Source organism: Mytilus edulis, chromosome 7 (genome assembly GCF_963676685.1).
Source record: "Mytilus edulis chromosome 7, xbMytEdul2.2, whole genome shotgun sequence".
Classification (NCBI taxonomy): domain Eukaryota; kingdom Metazoa; phylum Mollusca; class Bivalvia; order Mytilida; family Mytilidae; genus Mytilus; species Mytilus edulis.
In genome coordinates this window covers 35,690,655-35,717,217 of record NC_092350.1, presented here as the reverse complement: position 1 = coordinate 35,717,217, position 26,563 = coordinate 35,690,655, and the positions used below count along the sequence as shown (strand labels likewise).

The 26,563-nt window shown below is 32.3% G+C and overlaps 1 protein-coding gene across 1 annotated transcript; it reads left to right on the top strand.

Annotated features, from left to right (window-relative positions):
• Positions 1-1,665: 1,665 nt before the first annotated feature.
• Positions 1,666-24,835, top strand: LOC139481359 (serine/threonine-protein kinase greatwall-like). The gene is made up of 15 exons (XM_071264654.1): positions 1,666-1,795; positions 2,930-2,985; positions 3,864-3,964; positions 5,470-5,561; positions 7,085-7,224; positions 9,226-9,314; positions 9,825-9,937; positions 10,496-11,064; positions 11,512-12,226; positions 12,833-12,997; positions 17,156-17,372; positions 17,720-17,833; positions 20,120-20,221; positions 22,328-22,438; positions 22,916-24,835. Exons 1-15 carry the CDS (start codon positions 1,766-1,768, stop codon positions 22,960-22,962), a joined length of 2,661 nt encoding a protein of 886 aa, XP_071120755.1. The 5' UTR covers positions 1,666-1,765; the 3' UTR covers positions 22,963-24,835.
• Positions 24,836-26,563: the final 1,728 nt, after the last annotated feature.

The window sequence follows — 26,563 nt, the reverse complement described above, 5'->3', positions numbered from 1 at the left end:
TTTATCCTTCAGTGAATACTTACATTTAGTGATTGTACAGAGTATCCCACTAGTCTTTATTTTTTGTGCAGTGTTTTGGGGATTATGTTTATTGTTTATTGTTTGTGTTTGTGTTTTTATTCTATTATCATGTCATTTTCTATCATCTGTTGACAAATGATTTCTGTTTAAATTATTATTCAGGTAAGTAACCGAAACTGATTCTTACTGTTAATAAATTTTTAAACAGTGAAGCTTTGTTTGGAAAAGATCTACAAGTCAGAATATGCTTCTCTGAGGTCTTTTTTCTTTTGAAACGGCTAATGCTCAACAGACTGTTTCTAGATATTATGTGAAAGTTGACTTGTTTTACAGTGATTTATAGGAAACGGAAAATGGGAAAAGTTATTGACTCTCTTACAAGACGGAATCAAGACTCAAACTCAAATCAACTTTTTTCTTTTAATCGTAGGATTATATCATAAGCCAAAGGACATGATTATATGATTCGGGGTACTGGCTAGGCGCATAAAAGTATCCCACTAGGATAGACAAATTTTTTAAATATAATACAGAACTGCCGCGTGTTCAATAGAGGCTTTTCATTTAACAGATGTCTATTTTATAGGGTTAGACTTTAAACTTTAAACATAATCAAAATATTGTGAAATATTAAAAAATTAAAAGACTTGAATTGATTCAGTGTGTCCGATAATTTATTTCATTTTTTTAGAACGTCAAACAAGGTTAATTCTTAAATACGAAGCGAAAAAATGCCGAGACTAGCGCTCATGTGTCAATCATTTAATTTTGAGGTCATGATATTTATTTCTTTTAAATACAAGTCATATATTTTTGTTCGTCCTACGAAAAAATATTCCAGCAACTTTTATGTTTAAAATGAAATATTTTTATGAAATTTTATTACTAACAGTAATTAAGACTCAATTGATTTTTATAGCCATATTATCATTTTTTTTGCACAGAAACACTTATGTGTCTTTAATTAAATAAGTGTTTTTTTTCTAAAGTATGAATCATTTATGACCCCCCTTTTTTTTATACATTTCATTAACTAAAGAGACATTTCGATATATATATATATATATATATATATATATATATATATGATTAGAAAAATTCATTCGCTTCAGACAGACAAGAAATAGTTTGGACGGAATTTGATTTAAAAATGTGTTATTATATGAAATATTAGCAAAAGTTTGAAATGGTGAACTCTTTTGATTCGACTCGGAATGTCTTTTATTTTTTTAATTTATATATTTTTGTAACTAATTTTCTAATTCAAAAACAATCTTCAAGGGATATAAATTTATTAATCCAGTAACCAAATTATGTTCTATGATATCAAGCCTGTCCCTACAAATGTAATTTAGGGATTGAGTCGTTAATAACCCTATAGTAATTAATTTACTTAATATCCCAAAACTTATTGATATTACCCGAAAACTCTAATTTATAACAAAAATCATTTCACTCCAATTAATTGAAAATCAAATTCAATATGAGTGATATTAACGTATGTATCAAAATAACAGTCTTTTATCAAGATATAATCTGTATGAAAGGACTATAAACCCCATATCATATATAAATTGAGTTTTCGCGTAAAATTTAGAGGGCTGCAAATGATTACCTCCCTTGACATTGCTTTTTAGTACAGGAGATTTGATTGGTTCTTGGCGCTTTAATGCAAATATGAAAAATGTAAACAAGACACAATTTTGTGAATGAGGGAAATTGGAAAAGAATTAACAGGACAAACATGGAACAAGTCAAAGACTTTATTGTAAAGGTGAAAATTTATGTCATTGTACAAAAACTAAGATTGCAGCTGTCTCGAGACGGAAGGTGATCTATCCACACTAGGTCACAGCCACAGGCACATGTGTCTCGGGCTCTTTGGGGCATTGAGTGACACCCCAGGGGCGGATCCAGCCATTTAAAAAGGGGGGGTTTCCCAACCAAGGATAAAGGGGGGGTTCCAACTATATGTTCCCTTTCAAATGCATTGAGCGACAAAAAAAGGGGGGTTTCAACCTCCCAGACCCCCCATGACCCCCCCCCCCCCCCTGGATCCGCCAATGCACCCCCTGTAGACATGATAGAAGTTGCTGGAATTTCCAGTCATCATTTATAACCTCAAGCCCTATGAAATAAAAGAGATAACTATATTTAATTTTAGTTTTGTTAGAGAAATAAGTGGAAATATTACAAGCAAATCGGGTAAACAGGATGTAACCGTAGTCCAAATAATTATGATGTCTTGGAAGGCTATTTCAAATTTTTGCTTTGATGCCTTCCTGAGTATAATTGAAATATAATTGACCTAGATACACAGTGTACAGTGGTCGTTTTCAAACAAATATAATTGCGTAAAGACCTGTATAAATGACCAAAAAACTTTCGAGACGTTCCAAGAATTTTATTCTGGCTTCCAGCAGAGAGATATCCAGAGGCCCATAGACACATCCAAAACTCGCCAATATATACGCATGAAACCCCTCAGGGGGTTCATGCAAAATTTTTAAATTTTTTTTTTATTTTTCTACTGAAATACATGTAGGGGACTTCGTCCCCATATAATAAAAAGGTTTTTATAACTTAAAAATGATATATAAAAAGCAGGTAAGTTGAAAGTTCACAAAGATTGTTTTAAATATAGTATTTCCATCCAACATGGCGACCAAGGATAACATGGATAACGCATACATGTATACCATGTGACATGGTCGCCGTCTTGGATGTTCACACTTATTGACACTATATTTATAACGATCTTTATAATACAAATACATTTTGTACTCCAAAAAAACAAAACAAAACCACTGACCATGCTGACCATGTTCCAAAAGCATTGATAGGAAAAGCTAAGAAAATTTAATGTACATACATGTAAGTATTCATGTTAATATGAAATGTTTTTCAGCCTCCAGATATAGAAGATTTTGATTTCATAAAGCCTATCAGTAGAGGAGCATTTGGGTAAGTAACTGTAAGTTACATGTAAAAATAAGAGCATGAAGAAAATGTATTATTGTCAATAAGACAACTCTCCATCAGAGACCAAATGAAGTAGAAGTCAATAACTGAAGGATATTGTACAGCCTTCAACAATGAGCAAAACTCGAACTGCATAATATACTATAAAAATCCAATAAATGACAATTGTAAAACAATTTGATTGAAAAAACTAAAGGCCTGATTGATGTACAAAAAAAAAAACCAAAAATGAGGGGAAAAAAAAGTATTATATACAGCAACAAACAGAACATAATAAGAAAAACTATGCAAATCAGTTGAAAAGTGCTTAACTCATCAGATCTATACACCATGTACACCATGTACATGATGTACACAGAACATAAAAACCCTTAAAAAAACCCTCAAAAAACACATGCTCAAATAAACAAAGATTCAGCGCTCTAATTTAAAGCCAGGAAGTAGGCATATGATCTGTTAAATTTAATATTCACATTCTTTGTTAGGCTCACAAAGTTTTACAAATAAGGGTTAGGTAGTTTTTGAAATGTGTGTATTTTATGTTTAAATTCAAACAATCAGTTACAAGTTGTCCACTACAAAATAGGTATAAGTCCCCTACCAAGGAATTTGAAGGGGACTTTAGTTTTGCACTATGTTTGGTCTGTCTGTCTTAAATATATTGATTTGATATTTGGTATATTGTTTGATCATGACAAGTTACAGATCAAATTTCAAATTCAGTTACATATCATGCGCTCATGGCACAGCTGTTTGATTTAGTACAGAGAGTGTGTAAGGTCTATCCAAAATTATTGAAATACCTTGAATGCTTTTTATGTTTTATTTTGTACATGAATTGTATTTCATCACTATTTCAGGAAAGTTTTCTTAGGATGTAAAAAGATTGACAGAAATAAGATCTATGCCATTAAAGTTATGAAAAAGGCAAACATGGTACAGAAAAATCTAGGGGATCAAGGTAAGTTTCATTAAGACAAAGTTTATATTCAACATAAAAATAGAAAATGTGGCATGATTGCCAATGAGTGGTTTCTCTTTCAGAGACGAACTGATGTAGAAGTAAGCAATAGAAAAAAGACCAATGAGACAACTCTCCATCCAAGTCACATTATATATGTAACCAATTATAGGACAAAGCCTTTAATCACACCGAACAACAAAGCTATAATGGGCTCCGAAATAACTAGTGCATGTAGTGTAAAACAATTCAAACAGGAAAACTAATAGTCTAATCTATATAAAAAATGAGAAATCATCATGAACCACATCAACAAACGACAAAAATTAAACAACATGCTTTTATCAGTATGGGGACTTACTGAAATAAGTGATTTTTAAATCACTTATTTGAGAAGCAAATTCGAGGTTTTGTCACAAATTGGGATTTTGTAGTTTTTTCAAAATTTTAAACACATATGGTCTAAATAACATCTTTTAATTAGTAAAATTAAAAAACATGAACTTTTTGCTTCTTTTAAGTAGCAAGGTTTATGCCTTTGATGCTATCATTTACCTGAAAATTCTATTTTAGTTCAAAAAATGCTATAATTATGGCTGTACATAATGAACTGATACTTTCTTAAAAGATTTTTCACAGCAGTGGGAGTATTTTTCCTGTGAAGTTCAAGGTTTCATCTTTCAGATTATGTAATAAAATTCTACTGTTCGCGATAAAAATTTCACTGTTCGGGGGTGTTGAAATTAATGGGGGTTATTAAAAGAAGTGATTTTTGGGAAGGAAATTGAGGTCTGATACTTAAACAAGTGATTTTTATGTCATTATCCTAGATTCAGTACAAGGTCATTACCTGAAATGACCTGGTCATCCTAGACAACACAGATGTTGGTTCTGATAAGTTTAGAAACATAATTAGTCCCTGGATCATTAGTATTCTATATTTAAAGCTACACTAATATTAAATCACTTCTTCTAGTGATTAATTTGTACTACTTAAATAGGTGATTATTAAAGAAAGACAACTCTAATTCCAACCTTTATGGAAATAATGTTACTTGAATCAGTGATTTAGAAAATCACTTGTTCAAGTAAGTCCCCTGACTGATTTTTTTGTTTATAGATAACCATACAGCCTCCAATAAGGAGCATGAACCAGACCACATAAGCAGTGTAGAATTGAGCAAAAATAGTGGAAAAGGCTTAACAGAAATCATGGCATATTTTTCAGAAAAAAATACAATATCTGACCACTGGGTCAGACATACATGTTCATACACCTGCAGTTGGACATTCCCAAATCATATTTTTCATATTACAAAACAGATTCAACATAGTGGTTTTGGTACATCACATTTAATGAATAACTAAATTTGATTATTGGTACTTATACAACAATATTAATATATGATATTTGTTTTAATTCCTGCTCTGTTAGTGATGCCTGACATCTTATTCTTGTGAAAATTGTTTTTTGTCTTCTGAATGTATTTTTTTTTCCATTTTAGTTTTGGCAGAAAGAGATGCAATGGCCCAGGCCACCAGTCCGTTTATTGTACACTTGTTTTACTCATTACAGTCAAAACAGAATATCTATTTGGTAGGCTTATCATATTATACATATATTTCCAATATTTAAAAGTATAAATATAAAAAAAAATCAGCTTCTCATACAATGTATGTTATACATATATTATTTTCGGACACAAAAAGAAAATCCATGTAAATGAAGGAAGATGTGGTGTGATTGGCAATGGGGCAACTCTTCACAAGAGACCAAATGACACAGAAATTCACAACTATAGGGGACCATCCAGCCTTCAATAATGAGCAAAGCCCATACCACATAGTCAGCTATAGAAGGCTCATCAATTGAAAAAAAAAGCAGTGGATGTCCTAGGCACAGGAAACATAAAGATGTCCACAAACATCAGAAAACTTTGAAACATTTTTAGTATTTTTTTTGTAGGATGTTAGCAGATTTACTATTTTTCGGATCTTTGGAACAATATTACATTTGTCAAAAATAAAGTTAATTATTTATGGGTTGAGTAATTTATTTGAAAAAAGTATAAAAACGTGATTGCTGTTGGTTTGGATTATCCTCTCATTTCTGTTATATATATTTTATTTTCTCTAATTCTATGGAAAGGGATAAGGGCCGATTTTGACCTCAAATTTCAGATGTATCTAACGAAAGATTTCGGACACTTTTTAAACACTTGAGTGTCTAATTCAGTTGATTCAATTAATTTATGTGAAAAATTTTAACTGATTTAGCCATTAAAAACGCTCTGATTCAAGCTTAAATATGAAAAATCTATCAAATATGCCAAAATATGTCACTTTTTAGATGGTTTTTGTCAAAAATGAAAGTGGCCGCATCCGTGTTCATCCTCAACCTTTATATATGTTATGTATTATCATCAAATCCCACTTTCATTTCAATATTAAAAATGAACACAAATGCGACCAATTTAATTTAAGACGGAAACTGTCTGAAATTTAACTAAAAGGCTAAAATTGTGAAGATTTCAGTAATTTAGCATGACTTAATGATGCTAGTACCCGATATATGTGCATTGTATTGTCAAAAAACAGCCCATATTTATGTAGCAGAAGCATTCTACTTTCCAATAAATAACTAAAAGTTTACATTTTAACAATTTTGAAAAATGCTATATTTTGGGGCCAAAAAGGGTTTTGCTGGACCTACTCCTTCATCCCTAATAAAACTCATTGTATTTAAAAGTTTAATCAAGGTGTGGTTACCGGTGATCTCATAAGATGATTGGATATATTTAAGAGTCATAACCTTTACCAACACACTGGATGTATCAAAATATGCTAACAGGTGTTAACGAAATTGACAACTTTGTGGAAAGTGGAAGGCAATTTTGGTTTAGCAAAAAGAAAAATTTATGTTTTAATCATTACAGAAACAGATACTCACATAGTTACTCATGGATTATTTGATTTATCCAATCTCGATAGTTAAATTATAAATTTTAAAGTCCTCGCCGAGGCCTTTAACTTTAAAATTGATAATTTAACCATCTCGATTGAATAAATCCAATAATCCACTGATATCAATGTAAAAATCTATTTGTAACCTATTTTCAGGTGATGGAATATTTGATAGGTGGAGATGTTAAAAGTTTACTAGGAATCTATGGATTTTTTGACGAGGATATGGCCATGTTGTTAGCAGCTGAAGTAACATTGGCCTTAGAATATCTTAATTCCAGAGGCATTATACATAGGTAGGTTTAAATGACAGGAAACTGTGTGCTGTATTCCTTCCAAGAATTAGCTAATTGGTAACATATAAAGGCCTATTAAATTAGCTTTGACATTTAATTCATTGTATGGAATAAATAAAAAGAGTTGTCCAAAAGCAATTATTTATAGGGAGATAACGATAGACAAGTTTTCCCCACCTTTACACACACTCACTCACACACAATCACATAGTAACAAGCTTATATAGTACCAATACTCAAATCTCAGTTCAAAGTAGAAATGGAAGTATAAAATAATTGATTACTTTAAATAACCAGTAGATCTATAATTTATACAAAATTTTCAGACCCTCACTGGTACTGGTTATAAAAATAAGGAGATATGGTGTGATTGCTAATGAGTCAACTATCCATCAAATTAAATGAAGTGGATGTAAGCAGTTATAAGCTACTGAAAGACCTTCAACAATGAGAAAAACCTGCACTGTATGGTTGGCTATAAAAGACCCCTACATGAAAAATATGAAACAAGTAAATTGAGAGATCTAACAGCCTAATTTGTAACAAAACAATTTACAAAAAACAAACATGACAGACATTAACCAAAGACAACCACTGAACTATAGGCTCTTGACAGACATGACCCAGACGACCACTGAACTATAGGCTCTTGACAGACATGACCCAGACAACCACTGAACTATAGGCTCTTGACAGAGATGACCCAGACAACCACTGAACTATAGGCTCTTGACAGACATGACCCAGACAACCATTGAACTATAGGCTCTTGACAGACATGACCCAGACAACCACTGAACTAGAGGCTCTTGACAGACATGACCCAGACAACCACTGAACTATAGGCTCTTGACAGACATGACCCAGACAACCACTGAACTATAGGCTCTTGACAGACATGACCCAGACAACCACTGAACTATAGGCTCTTGACAGACATGTCCCAGACAACCACTGAACTATAGGCTCTTGACAGACATGACCCAGACAACCACTGAATTATAGGCTCTTGACAGACATGACCCAGACAACCACTGAATTATAGGCTCTTGACAGACATGACCCAGACAACCACTGAACTATAGGCTCTTGACAGACATGTCCCAGACAACCACTGAACTATAGGCTCTTGACAGACATGACCCAGACAACCACTGAATTATAGGCTCTTGACAGACATGACCCAGACAACCACTGAACTATAGGCTCTTGACAGACATGTCCCAGACAACCACTGAACTATAGGCTCTTGACAGACATGTCCCAGACAACCACTGAACTATAGGCTCTTGACAGACATGACCCAGACAACCACTGAATTATAGGCTCTTGACGTGGGACCTGTTTCCTTTTAGTATATTGCATGATATAAACATTACACAATTGAATGTAGAAATATTCCAAGGGTTTGTTGATGTTATTTTAACTTTAACAAGTCTTCTGAAGAAAATTCACATTCTGTATTTGCCTGTCTCAAGTCAGGAGTCTGTAATTCAGTGGTTGTTGTTTGCTGCTGTGTAACATATTTGTTTTTCTTTCATTGTTAACATTTTGTACATAAATCTGGCCCTTAGTTCTCGTGTTTGAATTGTTTTACAATTGTCATTTCAGGGTGTTTTATAGCTGACTTAGCAGTATGTTTTGTTTGCAATGTTGAAAAACATACAGTGGCCTTTAGTTGTTATTTTCTATGTCATTTGGTCTCTGGTAGAGAGTTTCTCATTTGCAATCATACAACAAATTTTAATTTTTATAGATAGATAAATTATATGTCTATATTCTTTATTATAGACTAAGTTCTCTAGCTTAATTCTAACATTATTATATGTGTTGTTCTAAACAGTTTTTAACTTGATGTTGCACTGAAAATATATTGCTTTCAAAGAAAACTGAAAGAAGCCCCTCTCCTGTATTAATTATTTCATTTACAGAAAATTCATAGTTTTCATGATGTTTGAAATAATCGAAAAAATATTTTTATTTTACTTACTTACATTCTAGAGATTTAAAACCAGACAATATGTTGATTGACAGGAAAGGTCACATAAAGCTGACAGATTTTGGATTGTCAAAAGTTAACCTTGATGTTGGTAAGTTGAAGGTCATAACTAGGTGATAGTCATTTAAAGAATAATTTTGAATGTTAAAGGTAAACAACAGATGACAAAATCCAGTGACAGTAAGGATTTTAAATCAGATGCCTCAAGTAGGGAGAGTGCCACTGTCTCTGCAGGTAAAAGAAAGCTTAGAGTAACTGAAATGTCAAAGTCAAAAGGTGACCTATCGCAAAGAAAAATGTCTGCCCTACCCAATATACCATCAAAAGTCATTTCAATAGCAGTACAAATGTTCCACCCTTCATTTTGATTGGCCCACTTTGCAAACCTATGTGGTATATGTTGTTTTTTTTCAAACAAAATTACAGTTTTATTCATAAAATCTTGTTTGTTATGGCTTTTTTGTTTTTTTCAAACCAAACAATTATTCTGATCAATTGATTGATGAAATTATGATAATTTTTATGTTGCTCAATATAATACTTTAATACACCTCTTTGTAAATCAATACAACACAACAGTACTTATATCTAATCATTGCAGATAAAATAGGAATTGATGTTACCAAGACCCCACTACCTACAAACTATAAGAGTAGACGGGACTACTACAGAACTCCAGGTCAAATACTATCATTAAAGAGTAACCTTGGATTTGTAAGTCATTAGAAGCTTTTGAAGACATGCTGACAGAGTAGTAGTTTTTACCCTTAAAAGAGAAATTGATAAAATTGCAAATGCATAACCCGTATAATCATCATGACTATTACAAACAAATCTTATACAATTTTAACTAACAAAACTGCATTTAGTAAAAATCCCTCAAGGCTATTACTGTGTTTGGATTCAGTTTGAACAGTATTACATATTTCTATATCATCCTTTTCCTACTTCAACATGTTCAATAGACAATAGTCTTTTACTAATTTTTCAAGAAAACCATACCATTAATTAAGTATTGATAATTGTTTTGATGTATATAAAGAAAGAAGAGATATTTTTTACTCTACCTGTATTTTAAAAATATTGCATGTATAATCTAAGATGGAAAAATCTTTTTGATATTTATCAACAGTAGCTCTGCTCGTGCAAACTTTGGTATTTTATATTTGGATATATTTTTCCAATAATTTTGAAGCACACTGAAAGTACTTATACATTGCAACTCAGGCTCTTTATTTAGACCAGTGTTATATCAGTTTCCGTCCATTTCAGAGTAATCAACAGACACCAGTCAGATCAAGTGTCAGTAGTTTAGATACACCTGCGTCTTACAACAACAGAAGAAATCATCTTAATGATATCAGACATTCTCCGTTGATTTCCAAGAAACGTTTGAGTATACGAGATAGATTAGTGAGCTCTGCTCGTAGATCATCCTTGGCAAGACTTACTCCTCCTGTCAAGAGTCTGACCCCAACACTACAAGAATCGTTGAATTGGTCAACCCATGCAAGCAGCGATTTTTCTTTCAGTAGAAAGGAATCTTCGAGACTTTCAAGTATAATAAGTGAAGGGAAATCCAAAGGATCGTTTCAAGACTTGAAACGTCAGCCATTATCTTTGTCCCACATTCTAAACAATTCTTCTATAGCAGAAACAAGTGATGATAGTGTATTTAATTCCAGTGTCAGTATAAATATATCTTGTGTTAGTGACAGCAGTATTGAGGAAGTTTTTCATACTTGTATGAAGGAAAATACAGAGAATTGTGCTTGTCAAAGTCATCTTAAAATACCTTCAAGGCAAGAGAGCGAGTTAGACGATACACCACAAATGCATAGGTAGATATTTATGGTTAGGGTGTTTTTTATTTACGAGTTTTGAACAGCGGTATACTACTGTTGCCTTAATTTAATAATAGACATAATAGAACTGAAAATTTAGAAATAATGATATTGCTTGCAATTTGTAACATTTTCAATCTGTAAAATCTGCCTTTTTTGCATTGAAGAGAGAAAATCCATTCTTAATCTGTAGCAGTGGTTTGTATATTGCATGGTAGTGTTATGATAATTTATTTCACTTGGATAAGTTGAATATGAGAGTCCTGACAATTTCATTAAAGGATAGAACAGTTATTGAAGTTAACACATCAGTCAGGTTGCATATACATTTCCATGTATATACTGAGAAAAGAAAGAATCTAGGATTACTTTACACAAGGCAACAATGGGGAGAAACACTTAAAATCACACAAAATATTATGAAATTTTCATGTTTAATTTCAGGACAGATGAAGCTGTATGGAACTCTTATGCTGCCAGAAATCTGAGATCTATGAGATATGGTTCTTACTCTGAGGATAGCGATGATAGTGAAGGAAATAGTCATAAAAACGCTGCAAGTACCGATGTGAAGAAAGAGACAGAGCCTGAAATATCATTGAAAAAAGAATTAGAGGATGCAAATCAGTCTAGTAATGCCGAAACTAGTTTTTATAGCTACCATTCTGACAATGAAAATGGAGACATTGAACATATTCAAATTCAGGAAAAGAAAACATTAAGCAGAAAACGATCTTTTGTGTGTTTAGACAAAAGTCCATGTTTAAAACATTCGTCTTCAAATTCTGGATTGACACAAGAAATTAATATATTATCTTTATATGGTGATGAACATCGTTTTAAAAGATCCAATTCTGGGAATTCAGAGATTCTTGCTATAACAGAAATGAGACAGTGTGAAAGTGATAGTCGGAATTATCGGGACTTTGCTGGTTTTACAGGAGAGCATATGCATTCAAGTTTTCTTCAAAAGGCTGATAGCTGTGATAATAGAAATGGCGACCCAAATTGTTCTGAAACTAACAATGATAGTCAAGTTTTAGAACACATGCATGTAGATAGCCATGAGACTATGGATGTGCAAGTAAATAAGTCACCACATGCTATATTTAGTATCTCTATAAGCTCTGATGAGGATGATGATGATGAAGATTTAAAGGTAAACATAACATATATACCAGATTGAAACCTTGAGAGCTACCTGTACTTTGTTATCTTCTTGAAATATGTTTAAATAATTATATTCAGACAGAGTCCTTAAGTTATTGTTATTGGTAAGAATGTGTATTGGAGTCACTAAGAAGCAATGGAATGATATGGGCAAATGATTAAATGTATGTGTATAGGGATTCCCAACAGACCCCAATTTGAACAGTTTAGATTGTACTGATTGTTCGTACATTTTAAGACAAGATCTTAAAATTTAGTTTCACCTGCATATTAGACAAAATTGCTATCAACAACTTCTATTAAAATTAGTACAGAATTGATTAAAACCATGTAAACTAAGTCACTTTGTTCCTTCAGTTCAGAGATTGTAAATGCAGAACTTTGGGTAACGCCATTATACTGAACCACCTGTGTGATCTGGCAGTAGCTAATTACTTACCTATTATTCAATTGTTTCGATCCCTGCAGATTGGTATTTGCAGCTAAGCACACAGTTTTTAGGCATTAAAGCAAAGGCTTGTCTATAAGAAGTCAGAATAAAATCACATCACATTAACATGTTCTTATCAGAATGTTTTCTATTACATGATTACAGACCCAAGAGAAGACAGAAATAGTGAAAAAGACAACACCAGTGAAGATGACAAGATTCTGTAGTACAAACAAGTTCTTATCAGACAACAGATCGTTTAGCTCTTTCAAATTCAGCTCTGGTATGTCTGGCCTTCCATGTACACCTGAATCGAATGGGAAACAAAAGGTAATACAGTCTATTGAATGCATTTGATGTGTGAAAAGTAATCAAAAAAATATATAATAATAAAATAATTTGTTACATGTAATGCATTGACATATGTGAGTTAAATCAGTTATTGCCTTACATGCCTTATCAAAGAGTTCCAAATGGTGAAGTTGAAATCATCCCTTCATAAATTTTATGAACGCCATCATCTTTCGCTACCTTTTTTTTTCCCTGATCAAATTTGAAATGATATTTGCCACTGGACAGATTTGAAACAACAATTAATCAGTTATTGCCTCTTATTTCAATATGTGTGGCTAAAACTGAAAGTAAGACCCCTTTTTGACCCCAAAATATAGCAGTTTAACAAAATTGTTAAAATGTTAACTTTTAGCTATTCATTGGAAAGTAAAATACTTCTGTTACATAAATATGGGCAGTTTTTGACAATACAATGCACTTGTTTCAGGAACTAGTATCATAAAGTCATGCTAAATTACTGAAATCCTCAAAATTTTAGCATTTTAGACTGTTTTCATCTGAAATAAAAGTGGCCACATTTGTTTTCATTCTTAATATTTAAATGTAAGTTGTATTTGATGATAAAACATAATATATTAAAGGTTGAGAATAAACACCGATGTGGCCACTTTCATTTTGTCAAAAACCATCTGAAAAGTGACATATTATAGCATCTTTGATAGATTTTTCATGTTTTAGCGTCTTTAATGACTTAATCAGTATTTCACATAAAACTACTTGAATCGACTGAAGTAGACACTTAAGCAGGGTTTCCCCTGGGTCAATTATTTTTTTCGCCACCTCTTTCGCAAAATCAATATATTTTTCGCCACTTTATTATTTTTTTCGCCAAGTAACATAACTATATTTTTCGTTTAAAATTTATCTTTTTTTCTTACCCCCTCCCCCTTTTCCCTTAAATAAGGTGATTTTGCCCCATTGTTTCTATGATTATTCTGTCAAACTTATTTTAGAGTTTACATTTAATGAATAAACACTAAACATTTACTTTCTTTTCTTGACCATCGTAAATGAAAAAGTTGAGACTTAAACTATGCTTGAAACACACGTGTCACTCAAACGACTTTAAAGTAGTCTCCCTAATCAATTACCTATATTAAAGTCAAAGGATAATTAAAGTTTTGAATCGGAGAGTTTTCTTGCTTTTTGAAAATTTTTCGTCACAACAACAGCTTTCTTTTCTAAACTATCTTTAAAAGGAGAGGAGACATCAAAAGTTTGCTTCAAACACGTGCGTCGCAAAGTCGTAAATAAATTCTGTATGTGACATTTAACGGAAGCCATTTAACCATATCATTTTGTCAAACAATTCAATCAACACCTTTATTAATTAGTCCTTTGTTTTTGATAGCTATAAAATGCAATCAGCTGATTATTGATTTTTTTGTCCAAATCTAAATGAGGTCAAGGTGAATTCCGAGTATTGTCTGATCGGGTAAAGTCCGAGAAACTCGAAAAAAGTAAATAAACAAGATGGAGGAAAATAAATCGTTCTATATATTTCTTTCGCCAAATTCTTTCGCAAATGACGAATTTTTATCGCCACAATTATTATTTTTTCGCAAATTGCGAAAATGGCGACTGCCAGCGGAAACCCTGCACTTAAGTGTTTGAAAAGTGCCCAAAATCTTTCATCAGATGAACCTGAACTTTGAGTCCAAAATCAGCCATTACCGGACCTACTCCTTTAAAACTATAGGTCACCTTACAGCCTTAAATAATGAGTTAATCCCATACCACATAGTCACCTATAAAAGGCCCTAATAAGACATATGTAAAACAATTCAAATAAGAAAAGGAACTGCCTGATTTATGTACAAAATAATGATCGAAAAACAAAACAAAAATATACAGCAACAAAAAAATAACCACTAAACTACACCTGACTTTGGACAGGCTTATTCTTGTTTAAAGGTAATAGTTTAGATTGCTCAGATTCTTGCATTTTTATATTTCCTTTTATTGGCATGAACTTTGTTTACATATATTTGCAAATGTGCTTTCAAAGGCTACATTTAGCATGTTTAGGGCAACCACTAATATAAAAGGTAAAACAATGAAAGCTGAAAATTAAGGACCTTTGTTGAATCTAAGAGGTGTTTTCAAGTGCTGAGGTTTGTTTTTATAAATATTTTGCGACTGTCATACAAGTGAGAGGTTTATATAGCTAAAAAACCAGATTTAATCCACCTTTTTAGCTCACCTGGCCCGAAGGGCCAAGTGAGCTATTCCCATCACTTTGCGTCCGTCGTCGTTAACTTTTACAAAAATCTTCTCCTCTGAAACTACTGGGCCAAATTTAACCAAACTTGACCAAAATCATCATTGGGGTATCTAGTTTAAAAAATGTGTGGCGTGACCCGGTCAACCAACCAAGATGGCCGCCACGGCTAAAAATAGAACATAGGGGTAAAATGCAGTTTTTGGCTTATAACTCAAAAACCAAAGCATTTAGAGCAAATCTGACATGGGGTAAATATGTTTATCAGGTCAAGATCTATCTGCCCTGAAATTTTCAGATGAATCGGTCAACCCGTTGTTGGGTTGCTGCCCCTGAATTGGTCATTTTGAGGAAATTTTGCTGTTTTTGGTTATTATCTTGAATATTATTATAGATAGAGATAAGCTGTAAACAGCAATAATGTTTGGCAAAGTTAGATTTACAAGTAAGTCAACATGACCGAAATGGTCAGTTGACCCCTTTAGGAGTTATTGCCCTTTATAGTCAATTTTTAACCATTTTTCATAAATCTAAGTAATCTTTTACAAAAATCTTCTCCTCTGAAACTACTGGGCCAAATTAATCCAAACTTGGCCACAATCATCTTTGGGGTATCTAGTTTAAAAAATGTGTGGCGTGACCCGGTCAACCAACCAAGATGGCCGCCACGGCTAAAAATAGAACATAGGGGTAAAATGCAGTTTTTGGCTTATAACTCAAAAACCAAAGCATTTAGAGCAAATCTGATGTGGGGTAAAAATGTTTATCAGGTCAAGATCTATCTGCCCTGAAATTTTCAGATGAATCGGTCAACCTGTTGTTGGGTTGCTGCCCCTGAATTGGTAATTTTGAGGAAATTTTGCCGTTTTTGGTTATTATCTTGAATATTATTATAGATAGAGATAAACTGTAAACAGCAATAATGTTCAGCAAAGTAAGATTTACAAATAAGTCAACATGACGGAAATGGTCAGTTGACCCCTTTAGGAGTTATTGCCCTTTATAGTCAATTTTTAACCATTTTTCGTAAATCTTAGTTATCTTTTACAAAAATCTTCTCCTCTGAAACTACTGGGCCAAATTAATTCAAACTTGGCCACAATCATCTTTGAGGTACCTTGTTTGAAAAATGTGTCCGATGACCTGGCCATCCAACCAAGATGGCCACCACGGCTAAAAATAGAACAGGGGTAAAATGTAGTTTTTTGCTTACAACTCTGAAACCAAATCATTTAGAGGAAATCTGACAAGGAGTTTAATTGTTAATCAAGTCAATATATATCTGCCCTGAAATATTCAAATGAATTGGACAACCTGTTGTTGGGTTGCTGCCCTCCAATTGGTAATTTTTAAAGAAATTTTGCTGTTTTTGGTTATTATCTTGAATACTATTATAGATAGCGATAAACTGTAAACAGCGATAATGTTCATCAAAGTAAGATCTACAAATAAGTCCACATGACCTAAATGGTCAATTGACCCCTTAAGGAGTTATTGCCCTTTATAGTCAATTTTTAACAATTTTCATTAATTTGGTAAATTTATGTAAATTTTTACCAAATATTTTTCTCTGTTACTAATGGGCAAAGTTCATTATAGATATAATTGTAAGAAGCAAGAATGTTCAGTAAAGTAAGAACTTCAAACACATCACCATCACCAAAATACAATTTTGTCATGAATCCATTTGTGTCCTTTGTTAAATATGCACATAGACCAAGGTGAGCGACACAGGCTCTTTAGAGCCTCTAGTTCTACTTAAGAAAATACCTGTACCAAGTCAGGAATATGACAGTTGTTGTCCATTTGTTTAATGTGTTTTATCATTTGATTTTGCCATTCGATTTAAATAGGGACTTTCCGTTTTGAATTTTTCTCAGAGCTCAGTATTTTGATGATTTAACTTTTTTCAGATGCATCAAACCCCTTTGTTTAAGACACCTGGTAATTGTATGACTACACCGGGAATGCTGAAAACACCTGGTCAGTTAAGGACACCTGCAGCAGGTCTGCTGAAGACACCATACAGGACTCCAAAAAGTGTAAGACGTGGACGACCTCCTTGTACAGAAAGGATACTTGGTACACCGGACTATTTGGCTCCAGAAATATTAAAACAGGAACCACATGGTAAATTTATAAACATGATAAGCAATAAGGCTTTTAAATTCTGAATATATATCAACACTTGTAAAAGAACTATTTCAAAACTCAAAAGATGATTGATTGTTGGTTGCTTAACATCAAGTGTGAAAAGTATGTATACATGTAATTATACACTTAAATAATCGGCAAGATTGATAATTTTTGTCTTGGTTAAAGAGCAGCTTCTGCTTAGGGTCACCATTTTCATATATGAAATAAAATTTTAAAAAAATTGTTTGATGCAAATTAATCCTTTAACTGTACAATTTCTAGGGGTCATTCTTATTTTTCCAGTCATTTGAAATGTTTAATCATCTATTTTCTATTTACAGGTAAACCAGTTGACTGGTGGGCATTAGGAGTTTGTTTGTTTGAGTTTTTAACTGGTGTTCCCCCATTTAATGATGAGACACCTGATCTAGTTTTCCGTAATATATTAAGTAGAGGTGAGAATCTGTTTAGATGTTAGAATGGAATAATGAAATGATAAAACATTAACAAACAAACAAACAAAATTTGGTTACATGAGACCTGTATTAAGTTATGTTGACTATATTGTTACTTAAAAACTTAGTTAGTTTTTTATTTTAAAGCATTTTGTTGTTTCACAAAACATAACTTAAATCATTTTTATGATGCGAACATAAATTTTCAAAGTTGCAGCCATATTACATACTATGAAAATAATACTTTAAATATTTGGTGTGAATCCTTGTTCCAGATTTTCAACGCTCAAACCAAAACATTTAATATCTATGGTCACCTTACCACATGCTGACAAGAAATAGTTTTTGCCAAAAAATGTGCAGAGAGAAAGCATAAATGATTCAATCTTACAAAAATTAAATGGAAAATATATAATGTATTTTGGTAACACTGAACAATAGTATACTCACAGTGTTAAAAAAATCCTCCTCACAATGCAAGCAAATTATGTATTTAGTCTGTTTGTCTGATGAGATGAAATGTACATGTTCACGGTCAAGGATATTTTTACATCATTTAAAGGCGAAAACTTTTAAAATTGCAAAACCTTACAACCATACATGTGACAGAGTTGTGAAGCCACAACTGGAGATTTGGAAATTTTCAGCTAGAGTTTGGGCCTCAAAACTGGAGATTTTTTATCGACCTTTTTATCGACATACATAAGATTTTTTCGTGTGTGTTTAAACTGCATATCTACCTTTTTTGTTAAAACACAACAATGATTCCATACCTTCAAGCACCTACATAGCCATTTTTACTTAGTAAAATAGAAGATAAGGGGGATTCAAATATTTATTCATCATAATTTTATATAGTTCAAGATAAAGTGATCAGCCATCATACATAGTTGGCAAAAAGTACGTCTGCTTTAGTTTAGCCACATTGTCAACTTTTGTACCACTACTGAACATGTTTGTAACAGAAGGTGTTGAATTGATAAAGTTGTGGTCTTTCTGGTGGGTAGCTGTCTCCATATTTTTGGTCAAGTAATTAGGGCCACCATAATCAGCTTTGCCTGAAGTGTAGTAAGCATGGTCTTGACCCTTGGCACTGGACTTGCACCATTTTTTAATTTGGCTAGATACTGTGTCTTCTTTAATTTGATGCTGGGGTACAAGTATTTGGTGATAACACACAGTTTGCATTTTGTCAAATTATAAGACAAACACACTTATTTAGGTATTTCATTGGACCAGATAGAAGACATATCATATTTGAGTTGATTTTATTGTCTTTCAGGTTCAGTATAAACTAAGTCTGTTCCATGTTTTCAACAGCATCAAAATTAATTAAAGTCGATGTTTATACAACTGTTCCATTGTCAGTATCACTTTTAATCATCCAGACATGTTTATTTAACTAGCTAGTTGATTACTAGGTAAATGCCAGCCAATCATCTTTTATTGTTGTATATACAGTCTAATCCTTAACACCTTCATTGATTACTCGAGGCTATTTTCTATTTACCTTTTTGACACAAATTCCATTACAGGAAACTTCCGATTTTCTCGGACTTTTCCCATATCAATTTAGAGTTTCTCCGACTTTTTCCCTGTCTGTATCTATTTTGTAAACAGAAATGTCTACTGAAATTTTTTCGAGATCGACATTTTGAAAAAGCGGAAGATTTCAAATTTTAACGGGAGGGACGGAAGAGGGTCTGAAAAGCGGGAGATTTTAACTCCCGCCGGAAGAATCACATGTATGTTACAACCTTTAGAAATACGTCAGAATGTTGTGTTATTGGGAAAATTAACTGATATATTGTGATATTTAATAATATAAAAGAATAGGATTTTTCGAGGAATTATTTTGTGGAGGAAAACTTTTTATTGTTTTAAGCCAAGATTCAATATATCATGTATATGTTTTATTAAACATGTTGTTTTTAATTTTTTACATCACTGAGTCGATACCTCTGCTGGTGGACTTTCAGTCCCCGAGGGTATCATCAGCTCAGTAGTCAGTACTTTGGTACTGACATGATTTAACAAATTTTACTAAAATTGTCTGTTTATAAATTTTGAAATTTTTAAGAAACTAAGGTTTCAACTCCCTCAGGCAAAGTTGGCTTTAGATGAATTTGGCTATTTATTTTAGTTTTTTTTTAAAATATAGCTCTTAAACGGTTTCGGTACTTATTTTTCAAATGTTTGGCTTTGAGCGTTCCTGATGAAGGTAAATTCAGAAAAGCGCCTCCAACCCAAGAAATTATTAAACGTCTTGTTTTCAATTTTTTTCAGATGTTCCTTGGCCAGATGAAGATGAGGCTATGTCTAAACATGCCCATCAGGCTATTGATAATTTATTAACAATGGACCCAAGGAAAAGACCTACTGCTAAAGGTAAATACACCAAGGAATGTTAATTTAAAACATCATATCCATTACTTGAGTTCTCTCCTTAATATCCATGAATCAGTACACTTAACAGGTGAAAGATATAATTTATATTATGATTAGACATTTCATAAAACAAGTAGTTGTGATTAATGAAATGCTGAATCCATATTTATTTAGTCATGCACAAATTTGTTTTGTCAACATGCTACAATGGAATAATGCTTTGCCAAGTACAGTTCTGATTTAGTTTTCAAATATATGTATCAGTCACCATCCCTTTTAATATTGATTTTAAAATATATTCATGTAAGGGCACTGGGAGATGAAAAAATAAAATATTTTAAATCCAACTATTTTGTTTCTCCTTGTTTAGCTCACCAAGGCCCAAAGCTTATGCCATCACTTGTCGTCATTGTCTGTCATCGTAAACTATTTCAAAATCTTCTCCTCTGAAACTACTGGGACAAATACCTTCAAACTTTGACTCAATGTTCCTTAGAGTATTTAGTTTATAAATTGTATCTGAAGTTTTGACCCATCAATAAACATGGCCGCCATGGCTAGAAATAAAACATAGGGATCAAATGCAGTTTTTGGCTTATATCTCAAAAACTAAAGCTTTTAGAGCGAAACTGACATGGGTCAAAATGTTTAAAAGGTCAAGATCTTTCAGCCCTGAAATTTTTAGACAAACCGAAAAACCCATTGTTGAGTTGCTGCCACTAATTTGGTTATTTTAAGGAAATATTGCAGTTTTTGGTTATTATCTAGAATATTATTAAGATAAACTGTAAAACAGCAAAATTGTTCAGCAAAGTAAGATCTGCAAAAAAGTTTTATGACCAAAATTGTCAATTGACCCCTTAAGAAGTTATTGCCCTTTAAGGACAATTTTACACAAGTTGTTTATGTTTTTTAACTTTAAAAATCTTCTCAAATGAATCTGGTATCAATTTTGTATTTTATTTCCTTATACGTCAAGACACATAGATACTATGGCTAAAATGGAACATATAGGTAAAATGCATTTATTTGCTTTTGAAGAAAATATGACACATACAATGTTTTAGATACATGTAGCATATTTAAGTCACTCATTAATATATATTGAAAAGCAAAAATAATCATTGATGAAAGATTTAAGCAAAAAAATAACAGGTGAGCCATTCAGGCTCCTGAGAGCCTCTTGTTCACAGTAGTAAATTGTTGCCACAAGAAATCTCTGGAGAATAAAACTCTGCCTTAGAGGAAAGGGCATTAAATGTTATCATGCCAGTCTGTCCTGAACATCCCCAAAATTGGTTTCTGTTCTCTAACTTTAGTTTGCCTCAACTAAATATTATAAAACTTATACACAATGCATATTACCACAAAACACAGATCAATATTAAAATTGGGTGTAATCAGTTCATGAGTTATGTCCCTTTATAAACATAAAAATTGCTGTATTTTTCTTTTCTAACTTAAGTTTGCCTCAACCAAATAGTATAACACTTATATGCATATTAGCACAGAACACAGATCAAGTTCTAAAAGGGTGGCGTCACTTTTACTGTTCATGAGTTTTAGCTCTTTATAGACATAAAAATTGCTATATCTGTCGTTTCTGTTATCTAACTTTAGTTTGCCTCAACCATGGGTTATGAAACGTATACACAATGCTTATAATCACAAAATAGTCAAAACTACACGAATCCTGCATCTGTATGTGGAAGTTTACTCATGCATATTTACATGCGTGGGGAACTGTGGCCCATAGACACATTCTCCATTTATTTTTGTTATGCCCCACCTACGATAGTAGAGGGGCATTATGTTTTCTGGTCTGTGCGTCCGTCCGTCCGTCTGTCTGTTCGTTCGTTCGTCCGTCCGTCTGTCCCGCTTCAGGTTAAAGTTTTTGGTCAAGGTAGTTTTTGATGAAGTTTAAGTCCAATCGACTTCAAACTTAGTACACATGTCCCCTATGATATGATCTTTCTAATTTTAATGCCAAATTAGAGTTTTTACCCCAATTTCACGGTCCACTGAACATGGAAAATGATAGTGCAAGTGGGGCATTCGTGTACTGAGGACACATTCTTGTTTTATGATATTGCTATCTACTTTCAGATGTGAAAAAGATGGCATATTTCAGAGATTTAGATTGGAATAAGTTGTTAGAAATGGAACCAGCATTTGTACCCCAACCTGAGGATGAAACAGATACCACTTACTTTGAAGGTTCGTGTTTAAATTTTGTGAAACTTATGTACACTCCATATTTATTATTCTTTTTACAACTGACATAGTATAGTTACAAAATTCTCTTCCTATGAAGATCGTATTCTGATTACGTTTAATAAAAAAAGCAGCCTTTCTATGAGTTACTTTTTAAAAAGATTCAGATTCAGATAAAATTTTCTATGCATATCTGAAAAATAGGATAAAATAGAAAACCATCCTTACAAAAAAAATAAGTGATTATAAGCACTATGGCCAGTATGGGTAAAGATTGCTTTCATCTTTATCCTTATTGATTTGTTTTAATTTAGAAGATGATTATATTATATTATTAATTGATTGAATTCAAACTATTTCAAAGACCTTAAATTTAAGTTGACACAAAAAGATGTTCATAAAATTATAGTAATGAATTCTAATATTGATTTCTTGTATCTTTAAATGTTTAACATTTTGCATATTTTATGTTTTTTTCAGCAAGAAATACCATGCAGCATCTAGTAGTTTCTGGTGTGGATTTCTGAGGGACATTAATGTGGTTGATGTTATGAATCTCTTATGGTAGACAACTTACAAAGGTGTCTATAGATACCAGATCTTTTACAAAATGACATTTCATCATAACTTTCATTTAGCTAGCATATGTGATATATACAGAATATTGCCAATTATTTTTAACAACATCGTCTTTCATATTATTATTGTTTGTGATAAACTTTGAGGGCATATAGCATGTATAGGTATGCAATTCTGGTTATGGTGGGATATGTAAGTTTAAGAGCTGTTCAATCAAGTATTATTTTTTCTCTGCTTTCTGTGTGGCATATGTGATCTGTCAAGCTTATTTTATTGAATCAGTAACTTCATAGTTTTTATGATATCAATTTCATTTATCAAAATATAAAATTCTTAAACTCCTAGTATTTAGTATGTTTATTTTTCAGAGAGGTTATGTTATTCATTCATGTGACATTAAACCTTTAATTCATTTTCATACTTTACTGATTTTTTAAATATTTGCTTGTAAAGAACATTTGCATTTAGCTTCAGGTTTTAATTAAGAACATCTTTTGACACTGCTTTAGCATAATAATCATACTGATTGTAAAGTATGATTTATCATTAATATTGTCCTTGGGTCATTATGTATGTATACAATATATATATCCTTTACTGTGTTAAATTCTTCAATCAACAAGTTGATCAGATCCTTGTTAGTTTCTTGAAGGGTAGTTTTGTTAAATCATTATGTAATGATCAGAGATTTCTGTAAAATAACTAAAAGGATCACCCTTCATTCAAGTGTACCCACTTTGCTGAACCTCCCAAAGTGATAATTGTTTCAGTTGGCCTTGAGTATGCATGGAATATTTGTCCTTTGACACTTTGCTACTTCAAACAGCATCAGTCAATTAGGAAAGATGATGATGTCAAAATATGAAATATAAAGAATATATTGTTTTAGGATTTATACATCAATCTTGTATGTTATTTTAAAGATTTTGATATTATTTTATCCAGCTTTGCAGAAGTTGCAGTTATTTCTAGTCAGCATAAAAGCTTGCAAAATATATTTATGCTTATAATTTTGTTTTTGTATTTAAAGTCTATGTGAATCATGTACAGTTGCCTATTACATGTATTACAATAAACTTCAGAAGATTTTGTTTGCATAGGCACTGGTAATTTTATAAAAGACTATTCACTGTATGTCCTGTTACAAAAATGAAGTTTCAACAGGTTCTATTTGCACAGGTTTTGAATTGTCAAAATGATTGCTGGCTATGGATATTGATATGGGCTGGTGGCAGTGTTATAAATGATGCATCTTGCATAGACCAACTGAAAATTTTCAATTGTAAATCATTTTATCTCAAGAATAAGTCTACCAGGTCCAGATAATACCTTTTGATGGTGATGACTTTGAGTTCACCAGTTACATTAGGACAGGTTCTCCTTTGAAATTACTAGTCTGACCTAATTCAATTTTCCTGGTGTGCCAAAAGGGATTTTTTTTGTGTATTTATTCTGGTTATTTGTATTCAGCCGTAAGGCATTCTTACATTTCTAGTGTTTATTGAAATTATTGCTTTATTTGATTCAAACATGGCAGAAAAGTTTTCTATTTCATTTGGAGCAAATTTTTACGAATTTTGTGATTAGTGACGTGGGATACACAAATATTTAGTATTTTAGTTAGTAGTGATATTGTATTAAAATATGTACTATTTAAATATTAAATCAGAGAAATATTTTTGATAGTTAGAAACTGTAGATAAATATGCTGTATTAAAATTAGCTAAGTAATTTCATTTTTATTTATACAGATACATATCATGATTGAAATATGCAAAAGTTATTGCTGGGTGGGAAAGATATTAAAATTTGCAAGCTTTATGTGTTTTATTTTATATATGAATAAAAGAAAATATGGGTTCACACCAGTAAAACAGCAACTCAAAAGCACAAACAATTAAAAAAAATAGATACAGTAAGAGGTCAGTAGAAGTTGACTGCCTATACATTGTGTCAAGCTCTATATCAATTCATCTGTAGAAAGGTTGAGAATAAATTAACAGATATTATTTAAGATCTGCAATGAATATCAAACTTCTGAAACGACAAAAAAAAATCATGATATAACAAACAAGAATGTGTCCATAGTACACAAATGCCCCCCACAAACACTATCATTTTCTATGTTCTGTGGGTCGTGAAATTGTGGTCAGATTTGGCATTCAAATTAGTAATATAACATAACATAGAGAATAGTTTCAAGTTTATTGGACTTCAACTTCATCAAAAACATCCTTGACCAAAAACTTTACTTAAGCAGGACAGACAGAAGCATGAATGGATGAACAAATGGATGGACCAATGAACAGACAAACAGACCCCAAAAAAACACAAGTCCCTAAGTGTGGCATAAAAACAACCACTGACACTAGAAATGAGTCCCATACTATTCTAGAGTTATGCCCTTTTATAAGTGAAAAGTTGCTAATTTTTTTTGTTTTCATTGTATTACATGAGAAATAAAAACAAAGCAGTAAAAAGTATGAAAAGAACATACCAATCACTTGAACATTATAAATCTAGTAATTTAACAGTGTGTCAAATGCTCTCAAAAAGTGTTTTCACATATTAAAAGCAAGCTTGAGTGTGGTCATTCGTGTCCTCAGACTTCTTTTATGTTGAATGGATATTATGTATGAATTATTGACACAAAATCACAAGGTCTGGACAACAAATCAATAACAGCTCATTTAAATATGTTATTCACCTCAAAATTGCAGTCTTAGACCTTTGGCATGGAAGTTAAGTTGTGCATGTCATAGCAAGTTTTTCAGCATGTATTTTGCTTTAAACATTCTGCTTCTATTTAAAGGCATGTTTTATTCATTTCGCATCAATTTGTTGCACAAGCAAGACTTAGCAATCCTCAATTGCATTGCCGTTTTCAACATTTAAGTTCAGCCTGTGATTATGGAAATAACTTTGTCAAATCTCAACGGAATTTTATGAAATTTGGACAGAGGCATTTTTATGATAATTAACAGTTAATTAAACAGATTATCATTGGTCATTTTAACAAATTTATTTTCTCGCTTGAGCCAGGACGGCGAAAGCGAGAAAAGCAATCGAGTTGAGATGACCAATGATAATCTGTTTATTGCTATTTTACCTATGACGATGTTGTCAATTTCATGTCAATTTCATTTGCAACGCCACGTGCCTCCTTAGTATCTAGCGATAATTTTCCATCTCAAGTGAGTAGCATATGAAAAATTATCACAAAAAAGATCAAAGGAAAAATGCACAAAATAGCAATAAATCACATTATTACTATCAATGTGGAATCATAATTTAGAAAATCATCAAGATGAAAAGAGGGCACCAAGATCTTATACTCCTTTACATTATTTGATAAACAAAAGGTTGCATGTTTTGTTGTATTTAACCCCTCATTAAAAGTATTGGAAGAATAGGAAGTAAATTTCTGGCAGATCCAAAAGCACTTACATGTTACAAGCACATTTCTGGCAGATCCAAAAGCACTTACATGTTACAAGCCAATTTCTGGCAGATTCAAAAGCACTTACATGTTACAAGCTAATTTCATGC